At 41.5% G+C, this 27,267-nt stretch overlaps 1 protein-coding gene across 1 annotated transcript in view; it reads left to right on the top strand.

The window, feature by feature from the left end:
• The first annotated feature begins 352 nt into the window (after nucleotides 1-352).
• HS6ST3 (heparan sulfate 6-O-sulfotransferase 3) overlaps nucleotides 353-27,267 on the top strand; it is a 642,672-nt gene continuing 615,757 nt past the window's right edge. The window contains exon 1 of the mRNA XM_035003165.1: nucleotides 353-1,199. Coding sequence (XP_034859056.1) covers nucleotides 496-1,199 — 704 coding nt within the window. The 5' untranslated portion in view covers nucleotides 353-495. The remainder of the gene's footprint in view (nucleotides 1,200-27,267) is intronic.

Genomic DNA, 27,267 nt, shown 5'->3' with positions numbered 1-27,267 from the left:
GCGGGGCCGGGCCGCGCCTTCGCCCTTGGCCCGCGCCCCGGCGAGCCTCCTGCAGCCCCAGCGCTCGCGGCCGCACCGCCCGGCTGCCCCGGGCAGGTGCAGGACCCGAGCCGCGCTCCGCAGCGCCTGAGCGCCTGAGCGCCTGAGCGCCGGCGGCGGGATGCCCCGCGTGGCCTGAGAGCGCGCGCCGCGCCCTGGCCGGAGCGGGGAGCGGGCCACGCCGGGCGCCCCCGGGAGCGCAGGGCGCCCCACGCCGCAGCCGTAGCCGCGCGCGCCGGCGCCCGCCTCCCCGCTCGGCTCGCAGGCCCTGGCGCTGCCAGCCGGGGAGTGCGGGAGTGCCGCGGGGCCGCCAGCCAGCCGCACGCCTCGGCGTCAAGGGCATGGAGGAGCGGCGGGCTCGGAGCCGCGCCACGGAGTCCGCGAAACTTCCGAGCGGGCGCCAGTCCGCGCCGCTGCCGCCGCCGCTTCTTCGCCTGCCGGCCTGAGAGCGGGACCATGGATGAAAGGTTCAACAAGTGGCTGCTGACGCCGGTGCTCACTCTGCTCTTCGTGGTCATCATGTACCAGTACGTGTCCCCCTCCTGCACCAGCTCCTGCGCCAACTTCGGGGAGCAGCCCCGCGCGGGGGAGGCCGGGCAGCCGGCCGCCCCGAGTCCCGCCCGCCGGGCACAGGCGCCGCCCGAGGAGTGGGAGCGGCGGCCCCAGTTGCCCCCGCCACCGCGGGGGCCGCCCGAGGGGTCTCGGGGGGCCGCTGCGCCAGAGGACGAGGATGAGGAGCTCGGGGAGCCGGAGGAGGAAGAAGAGGAGGAGGAGGAGGAGCCGGGCCCCGAGGCCCCCGAGAACGGCTCTCTGCCCCGGTTCGTGCCGCGCTTTAACTTCACCCTGAAGGACCTGACCCGCTTCGTGGATTTCAATATCAAAGGGCGCGACGTGATCGTGTTCCTGCACATCCAGAAGACCGGGGGCACCACGTTCGGCCGGCACCTGGTGAAGAACATCCGGCTGGAGCAGCCGTGTAGCTGCAAAGCCGGCCAGAAGAAGTGCACCTGCCACCGGCCGGGCAAGAAGGAGACGTGGCTTTTCTCCCGCTTCTCCACCGGCTGGAGCTGCGGGCTGCACGCCGACTGGACGGAGCTCACCAACTGCGTGCCGGCCATCATGGAGAAGAAGGACTGTCCCCGCAACCACAGCCACACCAGGTACCGTCTCCGGCCCCCTCTCGCTTCCTGCCGCCTCCCCGCCTCTCTCCCCTTGGTCCCTACCCTGGGCGGCCCTGCGCCGCCTGAGCGTGCGTGTGGTTCCCTGGTGTCTTCCAGCGATTGGGGCAGAGGCTTTGGGAGTGGGGTGGGGAACCTCTGGATAGCGCCCTGGTCTTGAACTCACTCTTCCCCTCCCCTCTCCTTCTTTCTCCCCGCCGCTTTCCGATACCCCCTTTCACCTTCAAAGGTGTCCCGAGCAGTCGTGTGTGTTCTTCCTTGTGCCTAGGACGGCGTGGCCTGCCGCCCACCGTGCAATGCAGAGGAGGCCTGAGTTAGACTAGCGAGGTCGGATCTTGCACCTAAATTGTGTGAGTGGAAACCCAAACCCGGTGAAAGGCAGGAGGAACTGGGCATGGAGAGGCAGGGCAGGCGTTTTCCAGGCACGCTGAAGCCAGAAGCGAGTCTAATCCCTCTATAAGTGGCTCTTGGGAGGCTCCTCGCCAGCTCAGGAAACAATCCTCTTGGTGTGTTTTTGAAGATACACTTTCAAATTCCCGCTGTACCTCGATAACCCTAATTCTGGAGGTGGTCTTTGTTGCTGAGCAATGCCGGGATTTGGACTCATGCTGTTCTCAGCAAGATTTCCACTCTCCCCCAGACCAATCCATCAACACATTCCAGAAGTACTTGTTAAATGCCTACTGTGGGCCGGGCAACGTGCTACGGGGACAGAAAGATAAAATAAGGAAAATACCTTCCTTTCAGGATAGGTGGTTTTCTCTCTCCAACCCCCCCCCCCACTTTTAAATAGTAATACTGCTGAGAATTAGGAAAGTTTGAAATCTTAATAGCCAATGATACTGCTTACATTAACATCCTTTGAGAGAGGCATGAGCTTAAGAATTTGGTTGAATGTTCTTTCTGCCCACTGCAATTTGAAGATTAATCTGACATGCTTGCTCAAGGGACTAAAATATTAAAAGCTTGGAACACTAGTTTATTGAAGTTTTTATCTCAAAGGTTTCAAACAATTTGGTGTAAGGAAACAGGAATTTAAAAACTCAAGCTCAGTATGTTGATATCAGATAGCTTTTGCCTTTGACATTATGGGAAGACTTCATTTACTGGAAGCTACCCAGATTCTGAATTCACCACCACTGAAGCATCTAATTCTACTTCATTTCTCCAAGAATGAGCAAAATTTCATTATGGGATTTTTTACTCTGGCAGTTTTTCAAATACTTTCTTTCCTCCCTGCTCCTTTCCCTGTTTAATGGAAATTGGTTAGAATAGGAAACTGGTTGGACTTGGAATGAAGGCATTAGGCTCCTTCCTTAGCATATTTTAAGGACCTTTTACTTTTAAAAATTTCTAATCCTGTAGTGTTTTAGACCCTGCACTTCTGTTTTAGCTTAAAATAGTTTTTCAATTAATTATTACTTTCAAACCTTCTAACAGACAAGACTGTTATTTCAATGAGAGACAATCTTTGCTGCATCTTACCCCAAATTGTACCTTTTGTATTTCGGCCTTTACCTATTAATTACTGACTGACCCCAAGGAGTTTGCTACTCTGATTCCTGGCTTCCATTTCAATAAAACTAGAGACTTTGATTATCACAGAGGAACATGGATTCTACAGTAGGGATGGGCATTTTATTCTGTCAATATATATATAAAAGTCTCAGTGGATAGATGAAGAGTTTTGGAGGAACTAGAGATTATGGAACCCGAAAATAATTGGATTTTTGCTTAGTGATGAAGTGTTCTTCTGCTATAGACCCTACCTGGATTAAGCAGTAAGGTCTCACTCCTATAGGAAATACTCAGTATCTCTCTACTCTGTGATGTGGGAAAATTCCGCCTTGGCTATTTGAACATACGGTTTCTATTGCAGAGTCAAATGCTTTTCTCTGTTTAATGATGGACCATGAACATTTATTTCTCTCTGAATCACAAGTTATCAGATAATCACCCTGCACAGGGTTGCTTTTTTTTTTTTTTAGTTTTTTAATTTTCACGTAGGTTTTTTTTCGGGAGGGGGTGGTTACCAATTTATAATTCCTTTTCCTTTTCTTCTTCACCTTCTCTCCCCTTCTTGGTATTCTAAATTACTTCTTTCGTTCTAGATGTCGTAGGAAGGAATGGTTGTGGGTTATGTGAGGCACCCTGCATCGAACGTTATAGGGAAAAAGTTGAAGGGATGTCCAGTAGCGTCTTCCTCACAGAGAAGATTGAATTACTGGTCTGGCATTGGAATGCCTGTGTACAGCATTCTACAGTCAACGAGATTAGCCTGGATAATGGAGGGTACATTTCCACAATGCAAAATGGCAGATAATCTATCACTACATAATGGGAACAAGGTTCTTCAAATAGGGCTGACTCTAAGCAAACTCGAGAAGTAGATCATGTTGATATTAGTTCCCTAGTCTTTTTGCTTTTGGCCCTTTTGAGGGTCCCCCTCCCCATTTCTCACAGGGATTAGTGCCTTTGTAAGGCATCTAGTGAGCAAGAGCAAGGATTCTGGATCCGGATGGATGTGGCTCTTGTGTAACCAAGAGTGGCCCTTACTAGCTATGCAACCAGGAGTATGTTACTCCTTCTGAGCCTCAGATTCTTTATCTTTAAAGCACAGGTAGTAATTAGTACTTCTCTTATAGAGGTGTTGTGAGAACTAAATGAACAAATGTGTGCAAAATGCTTACCGCAGTGTCTACATATAGTGTAATGTGCTGGAATATAGTACTTACTTTGCAGGTATATAGTAATAGTTAACATTAGTTGTTAGTTGTAATAACACTGTTTTCCTGAGTCAAGGCCTTCTTTCATGAAAGGATCTGAGGTCCGTTCCTTAGAGCAGCGCATTGTAAATGGGTCACCTTATTTTATAGAGATGCTATTTTGTGATTACTTGTATTGAGGCAGAATTCAAACTTAAGAAATAAATGGAAAATAATGGACATTTGAGCATCAATCAATGCAGGGGACATGATGGAAGACAGGGACACAATATAATTGGGTATATATTCTGTTGGTGATGAAACAAACAAGCAAACAAAAACCAACCTGTCTGGGATGGTGTGAGCAAATGGGAATATCGAGTACCAAAGGCAGGAGTGGGAAGCCAACTCTGAAAGGAGATGCATGGTTTAGATGAAGGAGCCATCATATGGACTGTATGGACCCAGGAAGGGACAAGGCTCTGGGGCTGGCAGTTTGGATCCAGCACAGAGGGCTTTTTTTTAATGTTTTATTTATTTATTCATGAGAGTCGCAGAGAGAGAGAGAGGCAGAGGGAGAAGCAGGCTCCCCGCCTAGCAGGGAGCCCGATGCGGGGCTCGATCCCAGGACCCTGGGTTCATGACCTGAGCCGAAGGCAGACGCTTAACCATCTGAGCCACCCAGGCGCCCCTGAACACAGAGATTAGTTAGAGTAAAATAGGAAGCAAATCAGAAGGTGGCACAAATGAATGATCTCTTCGATCCTGTGACTGATGATTTCTTCTCGTTATATTTTTTTTGCTTTCCCCTGCAACTATCTTTTTGGTAGGTTATTCTTTCTTATTCTTGTGCTGCCTTCTTTATTACTGTTTTTCCTTTTATCTGCATGTTCAGGTCTTTAGAAGACTATTCTTTACCATTGTTGAGTATGGATAGAATCATAGCATTTTATGGCTAAAAAAGACTGAAGAAGTAATCAAGTCCTATAAAATATCTGGCAAATGAGTAATTTAATTCTAAGGAAGTGAAATGATGTATCTAAGGTTTCTTCAGGGAACTTGAATTTTCATTTTAATAAGTTATATTTGGTGTTTTGCCTGTTGTTTTCTTCTATACTTCTATATGCTTCTATAAAAGTAGAGTGGAGAGTGTTTTAAGCACTTATTATGTGCCGGGTACTGTGATAGTTCTGGCAATAGAGTTTTGAATAGTGTCAGTCCTATGGGGCTTAGGCTATTAGGAAAGAAAGACCTTGATCTTCTTTGGTAGGTGAGTATCACTCTCATTCTTAAATAATGGTAGAAAGAGATTTTTTAAAAAGATTTATTTATTTTAGAGAGAGAGAAAGAGAGAGAGAGCGAGAGCATGTGTGTGGGGAGGGGCAGGAGAGAATCTCCAGTAGACTCCACACTGAATGCCGAGCCCCATGTGGGGCTTGATCCCATGACCCATGAGATCATGACCTGAGGCAAAAGCAAGAGTGGGCCACTCAACCAACTAAGCCACTCAGGTGCCCCATTGCTGGGAGGAGATTCTATTCACACCTTTTGTAAGGGGGGGGGGTAGTGATTTTTCCCTTTTATGACCTGTTTTCTGTTGGTTCTAGTAGACTAGTTGGAATCTTATGAATATTGTAGTAGATAGGACCTTCTGTGTTGCAAATGATACAAACCTAACTCAAACTCAGTTCAGCCAGATGGGAATTATTGGCTTAATAACCAGACCGTAGGAAACATAGGGGTAGAGTTGGTTCTAAGGACGACTGGAACTGGAGGTCTGGGGTCTTTCTCCCCACACTCCTTTGGATATTGACCTCATCAGATTGGCTAATTCCATGAAATGGGTAAATGGCTATCATATCTAATAGCTCCACAGGCCAAGCAGGTAGCAAGCTTTCTCCATGTTCCAATTTAAAATCTTGGGGAATGACTCTGATTAGTCCAGCTTGGAACTTGTGACTGTCTTTTCTGCCAGTCCATGTGGCCAGGGCAATGAGGTTTTCGGACCCACCTGGTATCACAGTACCATCTGTGGGACTGGTTTGTGTGTGTGTGTGTGTGTGTGTGTGTGTGTGTGATGATAAGAAGGGGACCTCACATAGATACAGCTCCCACATAGACCATCGGGTTCTGGATAGTCTTTCTAGTTGTGTCAATTATATGTGTAAGTGAATAAAAAATAAACTTTCAGATCTCCCCTTTGCATTCTTGCATGTAGGAACATTTTCAAGTCAAGCTATAGCTCCAGTTTACTTGCAGCAGCTGAAAACCATGTCATATGAGGAATAATTTGAAGGAACCTGAAGTATTTAATATGGAGGTGGAAAAATTAAGGAGAGATGTAAAAATTGCCTTCCATTAGTCAAAGGAAGATGGTGTGGAAAATGGAGGAAGCTTGCTCTGTATTTCTCCAAAGGATGGAACTAGGATACGTGGGAGACCAGTGGTAGGATAAGGTTTCAACTCAGAGTAAGAAAGAACTTCTTAAAATTTGTAGCTGTCTAGGTGCCTGAGTGGCTCAGTCAGTTAAGCATCTGCCTTTGGCTCAGGTCATGATCCCAGGGTCCTGGGATCCAGCCCTACGTTGGCTCCTTGTTCAGTGGAAAGTCTGCTTGTCCCTCTGTCCCTCCCCCTGCTTGTGCTCTCTCTTTCTCTCTCTCAAATAAATAAATAAATTAAATCTTTAAAAAAATTGTAGCTGTCTAAAACGAGAATGAAATCTGTGCAGCGACATACTACCTAACAGTGAAAACTTTAAATGTGGCTGATCAACCACTGATGTTGTGAAAGCATTTCCTCCCCAGGAAGGGCTGAACTCGTATGGCCTTCTATTTTAAGTTTCCGTGTTCTAATCTAAGCTGAATTCAGGGTATCTTTCTTTGTCCCTTTCCTGCCCCATGCAGAGAAAATAAAACGAGAAAAAAAAACCCAAAATGATTACAAGTGAACTACTCCTTTCTCAAACATTTGTAGATATTTCTACCAAGGAAACTTTTGGTAGAGCACTGTCTGATGGTATAGACTGTTGTATTCGTTTGGGGCTAAAAGCAATGGATAGGTCCTGTGTACTAGAGCGTCGCTTCTTCATAATAAGTATAAAAAGGTAAGATGAGAAATAGAACTTCCACCGAAAGCTGTTACCACTTTGAAACATCATCTGGGTATTGCTTTTTCCTGTGGACATTGGGCTAAAATATATAAGGAGGCTACAGAGTTCTGTTTCAGACTGTCTAGAATATTATGGCCCGTACTGCTTTCTAAAGCATAATCTTTTTGATGTCTCTTCTAATTAGAAATGTTGAACTGTGAAGAAGGTTAATTTTCACCATCAGGTTTGTGTGCTGTGTGAAACCAAGGAGATAAGAGATTGTTCTGTCTATATGCCATATCCACTTATATGTTCATTACAGAGTCTCTGGAAGTATTGCTTCTGGTCCAAACCACCAATATTTGCTATAAATCAGAAGGAGGTTGAATTAAACCCATTCCTTTTTTTTTTTTTTTTTTTGAGTTGTGAAGATAAAACTGGAACCAGTAAATGGTGATCGATGATTTATTTTTTCTGCCTTTTTCGTGCTGGTTACCTTGGGATGTTGGCAAGTGTTGATTTTTTTTTAGAGAAATACAGATGCTCATGTAATAATTGGAAGCTAGGTAAATTTAGCCTCTAACAATGTGGATTGGCTTAATCTTAGACTCTTACTTTATTATTCCCCAAAGCTAATTATTATCATCTCATTTTTACTAAGGACAATCAGAAGCTTATGGCATTTGAAAGTTACTTATGTTTGATAATGAATTAAACAGGTTTAATTGAGACTGCCAAATCTTAATGTGATTTTAAGACTCATGAAATAAATTATTGAGCCGAGAAATAGGTTTAGTATGAAAACAATTAAATGGGGAACCCAAATTAATATTTTCTAGTAATCAATTATCTTGTTTTTGAGTTTGTTAAATTATGGATATCATATATAAATTCTCTGTTGATTTTAATGGGCCAATATAACTCTATTTAAATTATAGCTAAGCATTTAACTGCATTTGGGAAGTGTACTGGACAGTTAACTTAGATGGTGTTATTTGTTTATATCTCCCGTAGCATATACAGTTGCTCAGTAAAACCCATGTAAAGTTCCCCAGCACAGAGACCGACCTATAAAAAATGCTCAACACATGTCAGCTAAAAATCTATCATATTCTAGTTTATCTTGTAAAAATGTCAGCATAACTTGACCAGACTGTGGTTTTTTTATGGAATGATCCAATGTTTTATGTCATGACTCTCTTATTTCAGGTGAAAGTTCTAATCATTAGGAATTGCCTTCCATAATTAGCAAGGTGTCAACTGCCCTGATTCTCTAGAGGAGGAGTAAAAGTCAGGACAGAGGCCAGGACTTATTGGACCATTCTAGAAGGTTTCTCCCAGGAGGCAGTATGCTACAAGTCAGGAATTCCTTTGGGTACAAGGTTAATCTCATTCATTCTCGGTTTAGGAAAAAAAAATCAGCCTAACTAGAGAGAATGGGCTCCTTGATGTAGGTTGGGAGGCTGAGAAAAGTCTAAACAATGTGGCCTGGATTACTACTGATCAAAGTCAGACAGTTGAGGTAGTTGTGGTTGGAGATTGTGATATTGAAGAGCATTGGAAGGAGACCCTTTATTAGGAAAAATGTCCTCAAGGGAAATTGGAAGAAATCAATGACAAAGTTATCAGCCACTGAAAATCACTGGAAATTGTGCTGATGCCCAGTTTGTGAGTGTCATTTGGGTGATGTGTACGAGCATGGGCTGTGACGTAAAATGAGCTGGATTTTTTTTTTTTTAAATTTAGAATATATAAGTCTTTTTTTTTTTTTAATTTAAATTCAAGTTAGTTAACATATAGTGTAGTATTACTTTCAGGAGTAGAATTCAGTGATTCATCACTTACATACAACACCCATCCCAACAAGTGCCCTCCTGAATACCCATCCCCCATCTAGCCCATCCCCCCATCCATCTCCCTGGCTCAGCCTCTTACTTCCTGATAACCCTGAAGTCAGTTACCTGTTCTGTACTTTGATTTCCTTCTCCGGAAAATGGGAGGAATAGTGGTACTACCCCTGGTGAGTGCTAAGAGTGCACAGAGCCTGACCCGTGTAAGAGTTAGCCATTATTTTGTTCTCACGGGGCTTGTCTTACACATCCATGCTGTTGTGCGTAAAAAATAAAACGATGAGAGGCAACTGTACCATCCTTTTTGAAGGGGGAACTTCTCATCCCAAGTGATGCAAAAATGAATTGCAAGCCGTGATGCAAAAGAGAAGCCATAAATGGTAAAAGTGAACATTATTAATTCGTAAGCCACCGTGGACACTCAGTGGGCACTTAATGAACACTGTTGAATGGAAACTTGCCTTCTTTCTTCAGCATATCATTTTATTTTTTTTTATGGGAAATTAATGAAACAGCGGCAGAAATGTTTAAAACACACACAATTAAATTCATAAATGGAGCAATCCTGCAGTGAAATTGAATTAGTTGCCTGTGGGTACATAAATATTTGCAGTTCGTCGCAATTATTAAAATCTTACCATGCTTTTATTGGTAAGTACTGTGCCATTTGTTGTCAGAACCTTGCATTTAACACCGTATGTTCACGGTTACCGCTGCATTCTAGTTTCTTTAAAAACATAAGAGGGTAGAAATGCTAACCTCCTTGCTGTCCTCCAGATTTATCTGTTAGATTTTGCAGAGTATTTTTTCCGAAGGAATCAAGGTTATGGAAATATGACTGTAAACCTGGATGATAGCTTCCATATTTTGGGGACTCTAATTATGAACTTGTAGAATTTTATAGGTTTGCTTAAAAAGTGAAAACACAGACCTCGAGAGAAGGGTACATGTGACTTTAAACATATAAAACCTGTGTGTGGAAGTCTGAAGGAAAGATCTGTGGAGTACAGTGAAAAACAAGGTGACATGCCCCGGGAAGAGAGACCAGACACTGATCATGTGGAGTGTAAATTAGCAGGTTGCTACCAAGGAGGGAGAGAAGAAGGACAAAAGTAGTCAAGGTGAGGAATGAAATCCTAAAAATCCAAATCCTGAAATCCAAAAGAATATTGAAAGTATTCTTACTTTCAATATTCTTGAAATATTGAAGAATATTCTTCACCTGTTTATCTCGTATGCATGGTTGTCTCATTAGTGCATTTATGGGGAGTCCTCCACTATCTAGGCGGCTGTCCGCCTCGGAGGGCTGCTGGGGTTCTTTGATTTACTTACACGTTCTTCTTCTATATCACGGGGAGCTGTATTAGTCAGCCTGGCAGCAAACAGAGGCCCACTCTGGGACGAAGAAGGGGCTATTATAGAGGGATGGACTGGTTAAGGTCCAACACTGGACCTGGGGCTCCTTGTCACTCCTAACAAGGGGATATTCTTATCTCTTCTGAGCCTGAAGTGGCAGAGGGAAAAAAACCCTGTTGTCAGCATCCATTGTCCGCTGGGGCCTGATAGGAGCTACAGCCTCAGAGGCAGAAAGCAGCCTCACCCCCCGCCCCCGCCAGAAATACCCAGAAGTACGGAGCCGAGGCAGAGGGGACGGGTAGGGAGGAAATCTCTCGATCACTTTCTCCTCCCACCTGTCCTCCGTCTCCTTCCATTGTCTTCCACTGGCTGAAGCCACATGGAAGCTGAATGGCAAGAGAGCTACCTGTTACAGTGCATGTGCTTTCCCAAGGCAGAGAAAGGCAGAGAATGGATTTGGGTTTGGGGTGGGTGGGGGTGGGATGAAAATGGAGAATAACGTGCACAGTGCCTTTAAATAGCTTGAAATTTCTTCTCATCCACCTTATGAATGTCCCATTCGGTTCTACAAACGAGACCAAGTACAAATATCCATTCCTTTAATACCTGAACCACATGTTTTCTGTATGGACCATTAGTCTACACCTAAAGAATGGTGAATGCAGCAAAGGACATTCGGCAGCAGAACAGTCACCATAGACAAGGGGCTTTCGACCGAATAGTAGAAATGATGCTAAATTGGGGTGTTTTGTCACTGTTGTACCCAGAATCAGCTGGTAACACATTTGGGCAGTTATAGCTGTATGATGATGCATGGTGGACAACACACATTTTATATTGTATCTGTGTGGGGTATTTTATAAATTTGAAGTCATATAGCAATATTAGTTAAGACAGGACAAGATAGTTTGCAAAACTGGCTGTGGTTTGCAAAAGCATGCTTGTGAGATGAGCTGCTTCCTGTTGCTTAGATTTTCTTCCAAGAACATTAAGAACGTTAAAAGTAATATGAATGTGGCTTTCAGTCTCTGAAGGTAAAAGGTGAGGACAGAAAAAAAATTGTATCGGATTTGAAACTATTTTAATGTTTTTGGTTTTAATTTTAAGACTTTTGAAACACTATTTCTGTATTTGTCTTGGGGGAGATATGACAGCTTGATACTCTGCATATGTGCAACTCTCTGCAAAACATTAAGTAGGTGGAATCGCCTAACATTAGATACTGAAAAACAGTTGAAGTTGACATCTGAGAAAACTCAAGTAAGAACTATCAAGTCACTGCTTTAATTCCAAGAGTCAAAATGTCATGAGTAAAACGCTATTCAATGTAAGCATTTGTAGGTGACAAAAACGATATTCAGCGCAGTATTTGTTCCTAGTACATCTGTTGAGCTTGGTGCATATGTGTTAAGTTCATTTCTTCTTTTTTTTTTTTTAATTTTTAAAAAAGATTTTGTTTATTTGAGAGAGGGAGAGAGTGAGAAAGCTTGTGTGCACGAGTGGGGGTAAGTGCAGAGGGAAAGGGAAAAGAAGCAGACTCCCTGCTGAGCACAGAGCCCATTGCAGGGCTTGATGTGGGGCTTGATGTGGAGCTTGATCCCGGAACCCTAAGATCAAGACCTGAGCGAAAGTCAGATGCTTAACGGGCTGAGTCACTTAGGCGCTCCTCCCCAAGTTCATTTCTTCCATCCCTAGGAGGGAATTTTGCAATGCTGGGAACAGCATCATCCATGAAGAACTTACCCACCTCTTTCCTCTTTTTCACAGCTCCCACTACCACACAACACCCTTTTTTTGTTCTCTGGAACCCCATCATATGACCTTAAACATGAGGATCATCTTCAGGCCCTTGCATCTGTATGAAAGTTACTTGCCATGATAAAATTGCCTTAGGAAATTTTTTCCACTGGCTATGAGAGTTATTAGCTCTAAGGGGCCTGCACTCCATTCTACTGAATTTAAGTCCAGTTAACTTAAAGATTCCAGGAGAGGTGTTAGAGAAGTTTTTCTTTCCCACATAGCTTCATTGAGTTTGTCATTCTGCCTTCCGTACACTTGATGAAAGAGGTGGATTAATGGGTAGTTCTATTTCTAATGTTTCTATTAAGAAACAGTTCTATCAATACTTCTCTTGATAAATAAATATCAAAAGTATTGTGTATAAAAACGCCCGGACAACATGAAGGAACTCGGGTACAGTGGAGCTATCAAATTTATTATCTGATGTGTATTTAATCTAAAAATATTTGTCAGCTCTCATGGCCCATTCTTTGTCTTTTAAATTCAGACTTAAGCCTACAGCACCACCGCAGATAAATTTCTTTGCTTTGAAAGTTTTATTCTCCAAGTTCCCTATGTGTGCTATAAAGAATAATTAATGTAATGAAAAAATCAATATTGTGTATAAATTATTTAGGCTTTACTATCGTTGTAATTTTCTCTTGAACACCTATTGATCGGCGACAATTCATTTGTTAATTTCTTCCTAATAAGATATTCATTGTATTAGGTCTGTCGTAGTGCTGTCCCTGCACCTTCAAAAATAAGTCATGAATTACTAATGATACATGGAGCAAGTTAACCTACTAGTGAGTGCCGTGAGGTGGAAAACTGGCGGAGGGGAGTCATTTGAAATGTGGAAAGCCTATGTAGTCAGACAACTGCGAATAACTAAATGAGTAGACTCTTGCAGGGTATTAATTTGCACTTTAAAATTTTATGTGAGTGTATTTTTCCAGGTACAAGAAGGTCTTCCCATTGGCAGTAGCATTTTCTAGATCTAGTAAAATAGAGAGGCAAAGAACCTATGTTCTGAAACACAACTGGGGTTCAAATCCTGACTCTATTACTTATTACTCTGTGACCTGGCACGAATTGTGTAAGTTCTCCAAGCCTCATTTTTTTTGATTAGTAAAACAGTGATAAAAATATTCCTATTTGGGGGGCGCCTGGGTGGCTCAATCAGTTGAGCATCTGCCTTCGGCTCAGGTCGTGATCTCAGGGTCCTAGGATCAAGCCCCGCATCTGGCTCCCTGCTCAGCAGGGAGTCTGCTTCTCCCTCTCCTACTCCTGGCCCCTCTCCCCCGCTCATGCTCTCTCTCTCTCTCTGAAATAAATAAAATCTTAAAACAAAAAACAAAAAACATCCCTATTTGAGGTTAGTGTCGGTTCGAGACCTCGGGAGCTTCCTGGGTGAAATCTGAAACACCCCTGTACATGGAGGGCAAAGAAAGACTGAAGGAAGAGACAGCCACTCTGGACTGGTAGGTGGGAGGTTGGATGAGCAAGGGAACTTACCTCTGAGGATTGTGTTGGGCAGCCCCAAGATGAGTAGCTCTCTGCACCTGCCTGCCAGAGTCTGAAAAGTTTATATAGAGATCTTAACTGCATTCAGTCCAGGCGGTCTCAACACTTTCCTATCTCAAGGCTGTTTCCTCAAGACTGCTCCTGGCATGGGGATGTAGGCAGAAAGTGCATTCCAAGGACTTTGAAGAGAAACCTCCGAGTGCCCGAGTCCAGCTTGTACCTGGTCAACCAGTGGTCATGTCCTCTAGATGACTTCCTCCAACAGTCTGCAATGACGATCATGTGAGATAATGCACACACACATTTATAGGTGTGTGTGTTTCTTTTTAAAGTTAATTTTAAAATCCACAATTCTTTTGGTTTTTTTGGGGGGGGATGAGGAATAATCTTCCTAACTATCTGTAACAGTGCTCTGAATGCATTGGTTATTAAATGCTGCTTTGATAGTTGTCCACTGAATTTCTTCAGAGGAGTAGGAAAAATCTGAGACCTTTTGGAAACCCAAAGAGGTTTGAGTCCAAGAAATCAAACTGCCAAAATTCCTGGCAGAGACAACTATTGTGTCAGCTTATTTGGACCAGGGAGGCATCTAGATTTGTGATTAAGCGACCACGGTTTGAGTCTAGGTTTCATCATGGACTTGCTTACTCACTTATTGTGTGGCCTATCTGCCAACGTGTAATTTTCCTGAACCTAGTGACTATTTTGTTTCCCTCTGCATCCTCAGTGCTTAGAATAGTGTCTGGTCATAATGGCTATCAAATAAATGTTGGCTGAATAAATGAACGAAAGAAAACAAGCATAAATAAATTTACTAATTTATTGGACAATTTGGATAAGAATATGTGTCTTGTCTTCCTTTTTGGACTTGTTGGAGGTTGAGGAAATGCCAGTGAAAGCACTTTGTAAAGGATAAAGTACTATACAAATTTAAATTTTACATTGACGGTGAGAAGCCTTTTGATATAGAACGGAAAAGGAAGGAAAGTTGGATTTTAGAAATGCAATGAATATATAATTCAGCTTTTACAGAGAGTTTCAAAAATCAGGAACGACAAAGATGCATTTGAAAAATATGCAGAATACACATTCAGCTCAACAACTTGTTAGAGTAATGAGCATTTTCCTTTAAAACAGGACAGAGTATATCATAAAAGGCTTATCAAAATGCTTAAGTTTTTCTCCTTAGACCATCAGGAAACCTAGATTTGGTACAGATCAAGATATAAAAGTTTTGTATTTTTTTTCCCAATGCTTTACCCCTTTGAGGAAGCTTTCCTAAAATTGGTATTTTTAATTTTATATTCATGACTTTATCATTATTTTCATATGACAGCTATAAATTATGGCTTTCGGTTAGTATGTCCTGAAAGTGAGCTGAGAATGTAACTTATTTTCATTTAAGCTGATTTGGCATGTGATAATCCACTGAGCTGTTCTCTACATGCTTCTGAAGCTAATTACAGAGAGAGCAAAAAGTTACCTTAGAAGAGAAAATAAAATCTAAAATCAAGAGTGTGTGTTATAATAAAGATCTATCAGCAGAAGAACTTTGCTTATTAAGTAATGAGCTGGTTTTCATACGTGAGGCGTGCCTGGTCACTTCTAGGAGGATGTATACATTTGCCTGGGTGCAGATCTAAAGTACACAAAGCAACTGAGCTGGGCTGGAGTCTTAGAAGAAGTTCAGTAAGCTGATGGAAAACCACGGTCACAAAAGTGATGACCGGCAGTAGGAGGGGATTCAGAAGATTATTGAGCTCTATGTTAACAGCAATAGCCTAAGGCATGGAGAAGCATCCCCATTTTACAGATGAAGAATCTGAGTATATTTATTAGGATCCTACCAGCTGCTTTTAACAAAAACTCCAGTTCAAATTGGCTTAATAGTAAGACATTTAAAATCGCATAACCAGCCCAGAGAGAATTGGTTGATTCTGTCTTGAGAGCATTTTCCAAATCCAATAAAGCAAAGAGGCAAAGAACCTAAGTTTTGGAGCCCAACTGTGGGTTTAAATCCTGACTTTACCACTTATTGCTATGTGACCTTGCACAGATTACAAGAATTCTTTAGATCTCAGTTTCTCAATCTGTAAAACAGTGATAAAAAGATTCCTACCTGGGATTAGTGTTGAGGATCATGAGTTAATGCCCACAGACATTTAGAGGAATACCTGAAACATAATAAATATTCCTTAAATGGTAGCTATTGCTATTTTACGGAGGACTCAGGTGTTTTTTTCACACCTTTACCCTGTACCTTAACCTTGTTGACTTGGCCCTTAGGCTGCCTCCCTCCTGGTTGGTTGCAAGGATTTTCTGGCCAAAGGGACAATATTTAGAGCAGAAAGGGTCACGTTCCCATCCCTAAGCCCATCAGGGGCAATGGGAATGAGACCTCCAGGATTTGTCCCTGAAGATGGGGATAGGATAACCCTCCCCTGAATCACAAGTAGATAGCAGAACAAAATCAAGGCTCTATCAATGAGGGAAAGGCGGGATGGATGTTGGAGAGCCTATCAGTAGAATCTCCGTCCTGTCTTAGAGAGACACATGTAAAACTGTAAATTCGTAAATTGTAAAACTAGACTTCAAATCCAGTCTTCACTTCTAAGTTCTGGGCTGCCAATTATTCTAAAAAAATAAGTGTTGCTTTTCTACAATTAGTCAAAGATTATTCATTGATTTTTTTCATTCATTTCTTTGTTGGTTTAGTGAACTTCAGCATACATTTATTGAGTGTCTACTATGTATCAGTCACATGCAGTGTACTTTGGGGGAAATCACAGGGTGAAGAAATAGTAATTATTGCTGACACATTTTAATTGCTTACCTTGCTTTAGGCTAAGTGCTTTATTATGTAAGTACTTGCATTAAGTAGGTACTATTATCATCTTCATTGTACAGATGAGAAAATGAGGTTCAGGGATGTTCAGTGACTTATCCATGGTTGCAGAATTAATCATTGGTGGAGCAGCAAGGTATTTTAATCCAGGCGTATCTGATTTCAGAACCATGTCTTTTTTTTTTTTTTTTTGAGCGGAGAGTAGGAAAGACTTTATTGTTTTTTATTCGGGTATACTTAACATGCAGTGTTATATTAGTTTCAGGTATACAATATAGTGATGCAACAATTCTTTACATTACTCTGTGCTCATCAAGATACGTGCTCATCCTCCATGCAGGACCATACCTCTTAATATCTTGACTGTGCTGATATTGTGTAGATATGACTGCTGTCTAGGCAGGTAGGACGAATACCAGCAGGAGCAAGGCAGGACCAAGGTAGAGCTACGTGGGTTGTTATAATAACCATGTTTTCTAGTTTTTGTATTTCAGGCTTTGACATCTGGGGCCTTACTAACCCTGGAGGGATTGCCCCTCCCAGAATTAGCTAATTCCTACAGATAAGAGTACAGGACCATGACTTTGAGCATGTCTTTCACATGCAAACCAATGAATGCATTCAGAGCCCATTCCCCCAACCATTTCCTTATCAAGCTCTTCTACTCCAGACCACTCCCCCAGCCCCAATCACCTGAGGGCCAGGTACTAGACAATTTAGCACAGCCACTATACCCCAGAGCCCACAGCAATTACCCCAACTAGCCAGTCCTAAACCGGCTTACCCTGCCTCCCTTGTTCCTGCCCTCAGAAACCACAATAAAGGCTCTTGTCCAAGCTTTCCTCCTTGCTCCCTCTGCCACCTGACAACGGTGCTTTCCCCTGTGGTCTGCTGTGGCATGCTAGGGGTCTGTGAGTATACAAAACTCCTTCCTTCACGACAGTCATTTCTGTGTCTGCTTTTTTTACCAAACATGATTAAAACAAATCCCCAAGTATCCTTAACACAGCTATCAAGAATGGAACTCAGATATAGGACAAGGAATCTGGTTAATCAAAAGCATCAAAGTGGTAAAGTCAGATCAGAAGCAGAGTAAAAACCAGTGATCAGAGTACAGATGCAAGGTCAAGTTGGGACTGGGTCCTGGATTAGACTAATCAGTGCTCTCACATCCATAGTCAGGACTGTGCATTGGTTGCAGAGATTGGAATGGGACCAAGTCTTCAAGTCAGATGGTTCTGAGCTATAGGAGGACATGGATATAAGAGGATGGGGGGAGGAAAGGGAAGGGCTATAGAGCTGTGACATCAAGTGATCCCTTATAATTTAAACAATGTTGTGGAAACACCGACTGGTTGACAAGAGTGATGTAATAATATTTTATTTCATTTCATTTTTTAAAGTTTTTATTTTAATTCCAGTTAACATGCAGTGTGATACTAGTTTCAGGTGCACAATATAGTGATTCAGCAATTCCATGCATCACTCAGTCCTCATCAGGACAAGTGCGCTCCTTAATCCCCATCCCCTATTTCACCCATCCCCCCAGCCACCTCCCCTCTGGGAACCATCAGTCTGTTCTCTAGAGTTAAGAGTCTGTTTCTTGGTTTGTCTCTCTTTCCCTCTCTCTCCTCTCTCTTTTTTCCTTTGCTTGTTTTGTTTCTTAAATTCCACATACGATTGAAATCATATGGTATTTGTCTTTCTCTGACTGACTTATTTCACTTAGCATTATACACTCTAGCTCCATCCATGTTGTTGCAAATGGTAAGATTTCATTCCTTTTTTTGTGACTGAATAATATTCCATTGTGTGTGTATATGTGTGTGTGTATGTGTGAGCACCACATCTTCTTTATTCATTCATCTGTCATTGGACACTTGGGCTGCTTCCATATCTTGGTTATTGTAATAATGCTGCTATGAACATAGGTGTGCATGTATCCCTTTGAATTAGAGTTTTTGTTATTTAATTTAGTTTTGAAGTGGTTTTATTTCTGTAGCTAGCTGGCTAGATTGATTGATTGATTCATGATTATATGTAGCCCAATACTGGGCACTGTGCAGGACAGAGACTGGGGAGAAGACCTGGTCCTGGCTCTCAAGAGGTGAAATCACAATTTTGTAAGGCATAGACAAAATGACTTGGAAATATTTACATCATAACATTTAAGTCAATTCATGGTATTGTATTCAGAATTATATATAAAATGTGTGGAGCCCAGTGTGGGGCTTGAACTCATGATCCTGAGATCAAGACCTGAGCTCAGATCAAAGTTGGATGCTCAACTGACTGAGCCATCCAGGCACCCCAATATATAAAGTTTCTAAAGAAGATGTGCATAAGAAAGAGTATGAATATTTTCAGTAATAAACAGGCACATAATAAAGGGTTTGTATTGGCTGAAGAGAGGGTGATATTGAGATGGATGTAGGGTAGTTTATAGGGGGCTCTAAATATATACTGGACTGAGGAGATTATTTTTTATTCAGTATCCCATTTAGAATTACCTTAAGTTTTTTTTTTTTTTTAAGATTTTATTTTTAAGTAATCTCTACGCCCAATGTGGGGCTTGAACTCATGACCTTGAGATCAAGAATTGCATACTCTACCCGTTGAGCCAGGCAGGTGCCCCTAGAATTACCTCAAGTTCTTAAACAGTGATGGTTTTACAAATCTATCCACAAATTTTCTGATACTTGTGCCCAGGATTGACTTTAGTGACTTAATTCTAATGAATAGAACACAACCAAAGGGATGAGATGCCACTTCAGATGTTAGGTTATAAAAGGACCATGGCTTCTGTATTGGTGTTCTCTCTCCCCCTCTCTCTCTCTCCATCCCCCACTCTCACCCACCCCCTCTCATTGCTTGCTCTGGGTAAAGTTGTGTCTGAGCACCCTGTGGAGAGGCTTATATGGCAAGGAGCTGAAACCTTCTGCCCACAGCAGTGTGAGCGAGCTTGGCAGGGGATCCTCCAAGCCCCTGTCTAGTCTTCAGAGACTACAACCTTGCAAGAGACCCTGAGCCATGTTTGAATGCGAACGGGAATGATAAAACAAAGACAGGTGATTGTAGGAGCGATATTTTTAAGACAATGACAGATGATCCAGTCACAGAACACAAGATCTCATCTATCTTCTTCTCTTTTTAACAGAAATGAAGGCAGAGTATTTGAGTATAGATACGGGAAGGTTGGTGAACTGATAGTTGAAAGATGAGGTCATTCTAATCCGACTGCATCTCTTTTCTCTATGAAGTACAAAGCAAGGTCATTAGCTGAGAGTGGGGCAGAGAGGAAGGAATGTTGGAAACTTGAGGAGAGCAGAGAAAGTGTAAATAATGATCTCAGAAGTTGGGAAAACAAATTTCCTAGGAAGTAAGCTGTCTGGCAGAATTCAGGTCTGTTTTGAGCCTGTGATTATAAATTTGAAACCGGTCCCATCAGCAACGTTCTGTGATTTTCTTCAGCAACATTAGGCTGCTCTAGTGGAAGCAGTGCATGGAATAAGTGCATGGGGTATTAACCGGGATTAGGGTTTTGCCAGTGGAGGAATAGGAGAGTTATGTTTGCAAGGAGGCATTTATAGCACCTTGTTAATCAAAAACAGAATGGTTAGGAGATATGTGAAGATGCAGAGTGATAGGGTCAATGGCGTGTGTTAGGGTTGATAACGTAGGTCTGCCTAGGGAGCCGTAGGAGGGAAGCTGGACTGTGGTGGAAGTGTGCTGGACCGTAGGAGATGATGGTCAGAGAACAGGGTGTGTGAGGTTGACATGCTGGAATGGGTGCTGTAACTTGCATGATCTATGTGAATAGGCGCTGAGCTGGGGCAAGAAGTGATCCCTGGAGTTAAGAAGGTCAAAGGACGCCAGGGACAAGATGTTGGATGGATTATTCATGGGAATGTTGAAGTCAAGAATGATGATAAATGTGGAGTTGAAGAGGAAAGTAAGGAGCCTGGTGCTGGGAGTCAGGAAGTCAGTGGTGACAAAGAATGACATGTACTCCAGAAGGGTGTGGGCATGCGATTCCTCAAGTCAGGCTTCTATGCTTTGAGAAACCAAGAAGGAAAGGGACAAAGGAGAGAAGGGAGTAGAACATAGAAATAAAATAAAAAAGAATAGCAATAGAAAGTTAAAGAAGGAGATAAAAGAACGTGAATATCGCCCTGCAGAAAAGGGCAAAAGCCTTCTGTCCTCCAATATCCCATTAGGATAATCCCTATAGGGGTATAGGGACTCCTATGTAAGGAGGTCAGCGTGCAGCATTCGATAAAAGGTTAGGGCCTATGACTTCCACTATCTTTATATTTATCACTTAATCACAGTTATCAAGACACGGTTTTTTCAACATTCTCTCTTTATGAAAGCAGTAATGGGAATAATATTTGTAAAATTTTTTGTCTAAAAGCATTTAGAAATTTTAAGCCTTGGTATCAAAGGGACCGAGATTCTGTTGTCTGCGGACTTCCCTTATGAGGGACAGCTCTATCCCTGTATTAGCAGATACATGAGATTTTCCAGTGGACAGATGACCTCACAGGAAATAAGATCTTAAATATTGGCTGTGAGCTGGGCCCCAGAATCTGGAAACAGTGACTCAGCAGATCATATGTCAGTATGTGAGTAGGTAGGTTTCTGAGAAATAAAGGTTTCTCAAGGAGACAGCTCTCATTTGTAAAGGAGGGTTAGACTGTTTCAGACTACTTGTGGTTTTCATGAGATGGACTGGGAGAAGGATGCGTTAGGGGATAATTATTATGATTTCCAAAAGGTTATGCATTGCTTGTATGTGGAAGGGGCCTCATTCATAGATAGGTTGGGCTGTGTTTTGTCTAAAGCTTGATACTTTCCACTTTAGGAGAGCTACTTACATTTATTCAGAATCTGATATCCTCTTCTGTTCTGGAGAAGGGCTAAAGGCAGTATAATAAATTATACTGGTGTTCATGACTTTGAGGTATCAGGAAGGTCAAGAGGGACCAGGGACCAAGGAAGGGTTTTGGAATGAAGATCCAACAGTGGCCCAAGAGATGTAGACTAGAAAGGTACACATGGAGGATGGGCACACAACTAGTATTCAAGTCCTTAAACTTCAAGTTGAGTAATAGAACAAGTTGGGGCATGCAGAGGTGGCTAAGGCTCTGCTGATAAAAAAAAAAGTTCTCTTTTTGGCTGGGAGAGAACAATCTGTTCAACTAAGATCCAATGTGAGTAGGTTGGAAGTGCTAGTTGCTGGCTAGGTGCTGGAAATATAAGGTGACTCAGACATCATCCCTGTTCTCAAGAACCTTACAGACAGACTTAGCACTGGACAGTTTCATGATTGTACCAAGGGATGTGCTGGGACAGGTAAAGTAGGGGTGTGGTAAGGAGAGAGGCGTGGTCTGCGAGGACAGGAAAGACATCCTAGAGGTAACGGAGTAACTAGAAAGGGCGATCAGAACTTGGGATAACGAGTGGCTAATTTTGCTAAGGGTATGGTAAAGACCTCAGAAGTTATAATCCAGGAACCATGCACGAGTTACTTAACCTTGTCAGGGAACTCCTCCAAAATCATTTTTCACCATTTCTCACCCATGTGGGTCCCAGATGTGTCTCCATGACATGCTGTTTGCTGCACTTTGACTAGTTATTAAGTTGTATCATAAGTGATTTTTTTATTATTATTATTTTTTAATTTATTCTTATGTTAATCCCCATACATTACATCATTAGTTTTAGATGTAGTGTTCCATGATTCATTGTTTGTGCATAACACCCAGTGCTCCATGCAGAACGTGCCCTCCTCAATACCCATCACCAGGCTAACCCATCCTTCCACCCCCCTCCCCTCTAGAAACCTCAGTTTGTTTTTCAGAGTCCATCGTCTCTCATGGTTCGTCTACCCCTCCAATTTCCCCCCCTTCAGTCTTCCCCTCCTGCTACCTTCTTCTTCTTCTTTTTTTTTTTTGTATCATAAGTGATTTTATTACTAAAAATATCAGAAGTACCAAAGTTTATGAAAAATGATTATATTTTTCTTTTAAATTAAAGAGGGCTCAAGGTGACCTGTGGGATCCCTCTCACGTTCTCTGATGCTTTCTTAAGTGGGATACAAAGGGATAGATTTACAGTGTGTCCTGAAGGGAAAAGGTTGATTACCTTGTTTTTAGCATATATAATTAGGAACAGATGAACAATACTATTCAATTATCATATAGCTTAATTACTTGTGAATGTGCTTATTAAAGTACATAACCTTCCTAGGCTAACTGCCTACCTCCAAAGACAATTTGAGGTGGATTACAGAATTAAAATAGGACAATTAAAAATACAAGTAAAACAAAAACCAATTAAAAGGAAAAGAAAGATATGTGTGCCAGGCATCTAAGTTTAATTCATTCGTGCAGTTAAACATGAACTTAAGCTTTTAATATCTTGGCTGCTAAGACAAAAAAAAAATAAAATACTTAGAGAGCCTTTGTCATTGGGTTAAGTTTATCTCAGAAAAAAAAAAAAAAGACAACTTGTTTTTTCTGACCTCTGGAAGGAATTTATTGCTTAAAGGGACATGGGAGGACATCATGAACAATGTTTTCACGATAGCTTTGCCAGAGGTACAGAAACATTCTTCAAAGGGCTGTTACTTACATCAATTCTATCAAACAGAGATTTTGGTGTATCACTAATAAGTGATGGAAGAATATAATGAAAAAAAAAACTCATTTACTATAGTGACAAAGATATAAAATACTCAGGAATGAGCTTTATTAGAGGATGACTGTGACCCACATAAATGAATGTACAGCACTTCCCTGGAGATACACTTGAAGCATGAATGAACAGAGAAACGTTTCCTGAATGGAAGAATGAATATTGTAAGGATTGTAAACTTTTAGTAAGTTAATTTATAAGTTTTAAAATTAAAAAACTCTGCGAGACTCTTTCTTGACAAAATCGTTCTAAAACATTCCGAAAAAAAAAAAAATCACAGGATACCAGAAATAGTACTAAAGAAGAAAAGTGATGAGGTGAAGTTAGTACCGTATACACACACACGTGCGCGTACACACACACACACACACACACCATGTTAGAAACAATAATTCATACTGTATATATTGATGTGTAGCTAGGAAAAGGAAAAATAGGACTTAAATAGGATGAAAAGCTCCAGAATTGATATAATTGTTTTTGTAAACTGAATGTGGGATGCAGTAGTTACCAAAGAACAATAGAGAAAAAAATACTTTATAACCAGATTCCCAACAAACTTTAGAAACACAGTGAACTCTTTTAGGTCTATGTCTCATATTATACAGTAAACTGTGTTTCAGATGAACTGAATAGTTAAACATAAAGGTGAATATAAGCTTGAGGATGATATAATATTGGGCATATCTGAGGACCTTGGCAAGAGGGATCCCTTCCAAAATATGAAGGGATAAAAGAAAGCACAAGAAAAAGCCTGAGAGATTTATCTGTATTAAAAATGTGAAATGTGTATCATGAAAGCAACACAACTGAAGTGAAAGGGGAAAGGAGAGCAGAGTTCCGTGGGTATGGGTTGGCAGGAATACCAGAGATGCACAATTCCACTGTTAGGTTGGGTTACATTCCTGATTTATTTAACGAAGGGTGCAGGGTTTTATTGGGATAAGAAGGTCACACAGAGCTGGAGCAGATGCAGTGGGTCTCCCCACCTTTTCTGTCTGTGGAACTTCTAGTGAGGTGAGTGCATTAGCCCTGTGCTGTGGCACTGTACCCCCTGGGGTGGGGTCCCTCCCCATCTGAGAAGCTCAGGTCTTATTGCCCCCTCAGCTCTTTTATACCTCAGGGCTTAAATCACCATCCAGGGTTCAATCACACAAAAATAGATTCACTTAGACTGAAGGAGATGTTTGCAAAACAGATCAGGCTCTCCTGGTTCTTGAGCCAAACTCAACCTCTTGAAGGTCACTGCTTTGTCTTTGGGCAGAAGGTGGACTCAGAGACCATTTGTCACTGAGCAGCATCTTTGCTTCTTGCTTTCCAGGACCTTAGAATGCTCACTCCCCAGTAAACGGACTGAGGAAAAGCATTTGAAGTATGACAGGAAGGGGTTAATGACTTTCTTAAAGGCATTCAAACTGGTAGAAAAACTATTACATTCTTAATAGATAATAGGACAAAACCATGTACAGAGAATTATCTCATTAAGAACCTCAGTTAGTAGGTAAACAACTAGGAAAATATTAACCTCATCAGTAAGCAATGCAACTAAAATATAAATTTAAAAAAACCCCATAACTTATACCTACTAAATTAGTAAACATTAAAAAATATAGGCATAATATCCAGTGCTCATGAAATTGTAGTGAAACAGGTTCATTGGTGAGTTTGCAACCTTCCATTGCTGATTTTTGGAAAATAATCTGACTATATATCAGGAATTAAAAAACTAGTCATGGATATTTGTACTAGGAATCTCCACTTCCTACTCCACTACTTCCTTAAGATAAGAATTTATCTTAAGGAAGTAATTCAAGAGAAGGAAAAAACCCCTACTAACATAGTTCTTCCACCATTACTTATAATGGCAAAGAAATGGAAAGCCAAGGAGTACCTAGGAAATTGGATGGTAGGGGAATGGTAGATTAAGCTGTGGTACAACAAATCAATGGAATATTTTGTCCCCATTAAAATGATAATTATGAAGATCAGTGTATTATGAAATTTTGAGGCATTGTTAAATTAAAGAAGACAGAAAATAGTATCTATTCAGGGATCAGCTTTGTATCTCTCCTATAAAGTTTTACAAGGGACTATAATAAAACAAAAAAAGAATTTTGTGAAAAGGTGGGTAATTTTAGTTTTATTTCTAAATTTATTAAAAGTGGCATGGAGTAGTGGTTAAAAATGTGGATCCTTAAATTGCTGGGTACATTTACAAGTTCTATTTACTACCTGTAGAGAAAGTTACTTACCATTTTTGTGCCTCGGTTTGCTCTTCTGTAACATGGGGATAATCATAGTGCCTAATTATAGAATTGTGAAGATTATGTGTTAATATTTATAAAGTGCTTAGAGAAGTACCTGGTACATATAAAACACTATGTCAGTATTAGCAGTTAGTATAATGTTGATTCTGATAAGATATAAAAGGGTGTAAAACCCCCCAAATGAACAAAACTTTATTTTCACAAGACACCATCATCCAAGGCTTAGTAAATAGACATTGACTTCTCATAAGTCGTGTAGAGGGCAAAGCTATTGCCACTGGACCATGATTTCCTTTAATACAAGGACTCCAGTTGTACCCATTTCTACAACATGCTGGTTCATGGTAGGCAATCAGTAATTTTTTTTTTTTTGACTCATTAGTCAAGCTATATGGCTTTTTGATGATCTGGCTTATTAGTTAGCCAGGGTTTAGGGAACCACAGGAGGTGTTCCTCCCTGACTTGTGACTACCTGAGGCCTTACCTCCCATCCTCCATCTGCGTGTCTCTGTTCAGTGTACTAGTTTTGCAGGACTCTGTTCAGGTGTCGAGGTTGGATCAGGAGCTCTTCCATAGCACAGACACAGAACCCTGTATCTGTTATAGCATTTCTCATATTATAATTACATTTTTGCATTCATTGGAGCTCACCTACTTCCAAGCGACAGAAGCCAATCTAATTAGCTCACACCAGAAGCAATGCTTATTTCAGATGCCAGCAGGCCACAGCAATATCTCTGGAAAGTAGTCATTAGAACAATAGATTTCTGGTAGAACCTTAAGAATCTGGTCAACTTCCGGAACTGGGCAGCAGGAATGCATGACTACATATTCTCTTCATTCATTGGCTTCTCTTACACTGGTGCTATCTAGCTCACTTCTTATAGGCCTAATCATACATTTTTTGGCTGAGAAATCTGACTGGCCTACCTTACCTGATCCAACTCGGTGGGGATGGTGGGAAGGAGTATTGTGGTGCTGAAGTGCCCAGGGCTGTCTCCTGATCAGTCGAGATGTAGCTTGTTGTTCTTGAGAAGGGAATAGCAGCATGGCAGACTCCCCAAAACATGTTAGTGTATAGCAGTTTCCCTTCCCCTCCTGATTCCCAAACCATAAATTTTTCAAAGGCAGATGAGTATCTCATTCATCTATGTATTCTAGGCAACTGGCCTGGTGTCAGGCATGTGGCAAGTGCTCAATATACATTTATTGAACTGAGCTTTCTAAATTGCGGTAAATTTTCCAATGAATGCCTGCAAACCACTATTTTAGACCGTTGATTAAAGAGGAGGGCTGGAGAGGTGCAGGTGGCAGAACCACGACCCTGCTATGATTTTGTGGGTACCTGAATTGTATTCTCACCATTCTACTTGTGCAGAGAGGCTCAGGGGACTTGAAGGTAGGTAAAACTGTATGTAAGGACTGATGGGAGTTAATATGAAGTCATGGGAAAAGCATGAGTTTTGGAGAATACTAATTAATTTTGACCCTCAGGTTTATCATTTATTATATACATGAACTTGAGAACGTCCCTAACTTCTCTGAGCCTCAGTTTACTCATCTGTAAAATGAGGTAGAGAATTTAACCCATTTTTTTTAGGATTGAGTATTAAATGAGATTGTGAAATGCTGTTTCTAGGATGCAGTAGGTATTAGTAATGTAATTCCCTTCCCTTTCTCTCTCCTTGCTTTTTACCTCCTTAAGTGCTTTGAGAGTTATTCTGAATGGAGTCCTAAGAGTCCTGATTTTTGTAGCATGAAAGAGACAGTTTGGGCCTGAATATTTCATAAGACAAGAACTTCCAGGAAAATGCTAAATGGATTAACATTGTAAGACGCCCCCTGTGGTTTAAACATATCAAAATAATAGCAGAAGAATTACAAAAATCATAGTAAGCATCACAAAGGGAAAATAACCTTTGAAAATAATAAAT

This window comes from Mirounga leonina, unplaced genomic scaffold, assembly GCF_011800145.1.
Source record: "Mirounga leonina isolate KUSES-001 unplaced genomic scaffold, KU_Mleo_1.0 Mir_127, whole genome shotgun sequence".
NCBI lineage: Eukaryota > Metazoa > Chordata > Mammalia > Carnivora > Phocidae > Mirounga > Mirounga leonina.
Note: the sequence above shows the minus strand (reverse complement) of the source record. Positions and strands in the feature narration are given on the sequence as shown.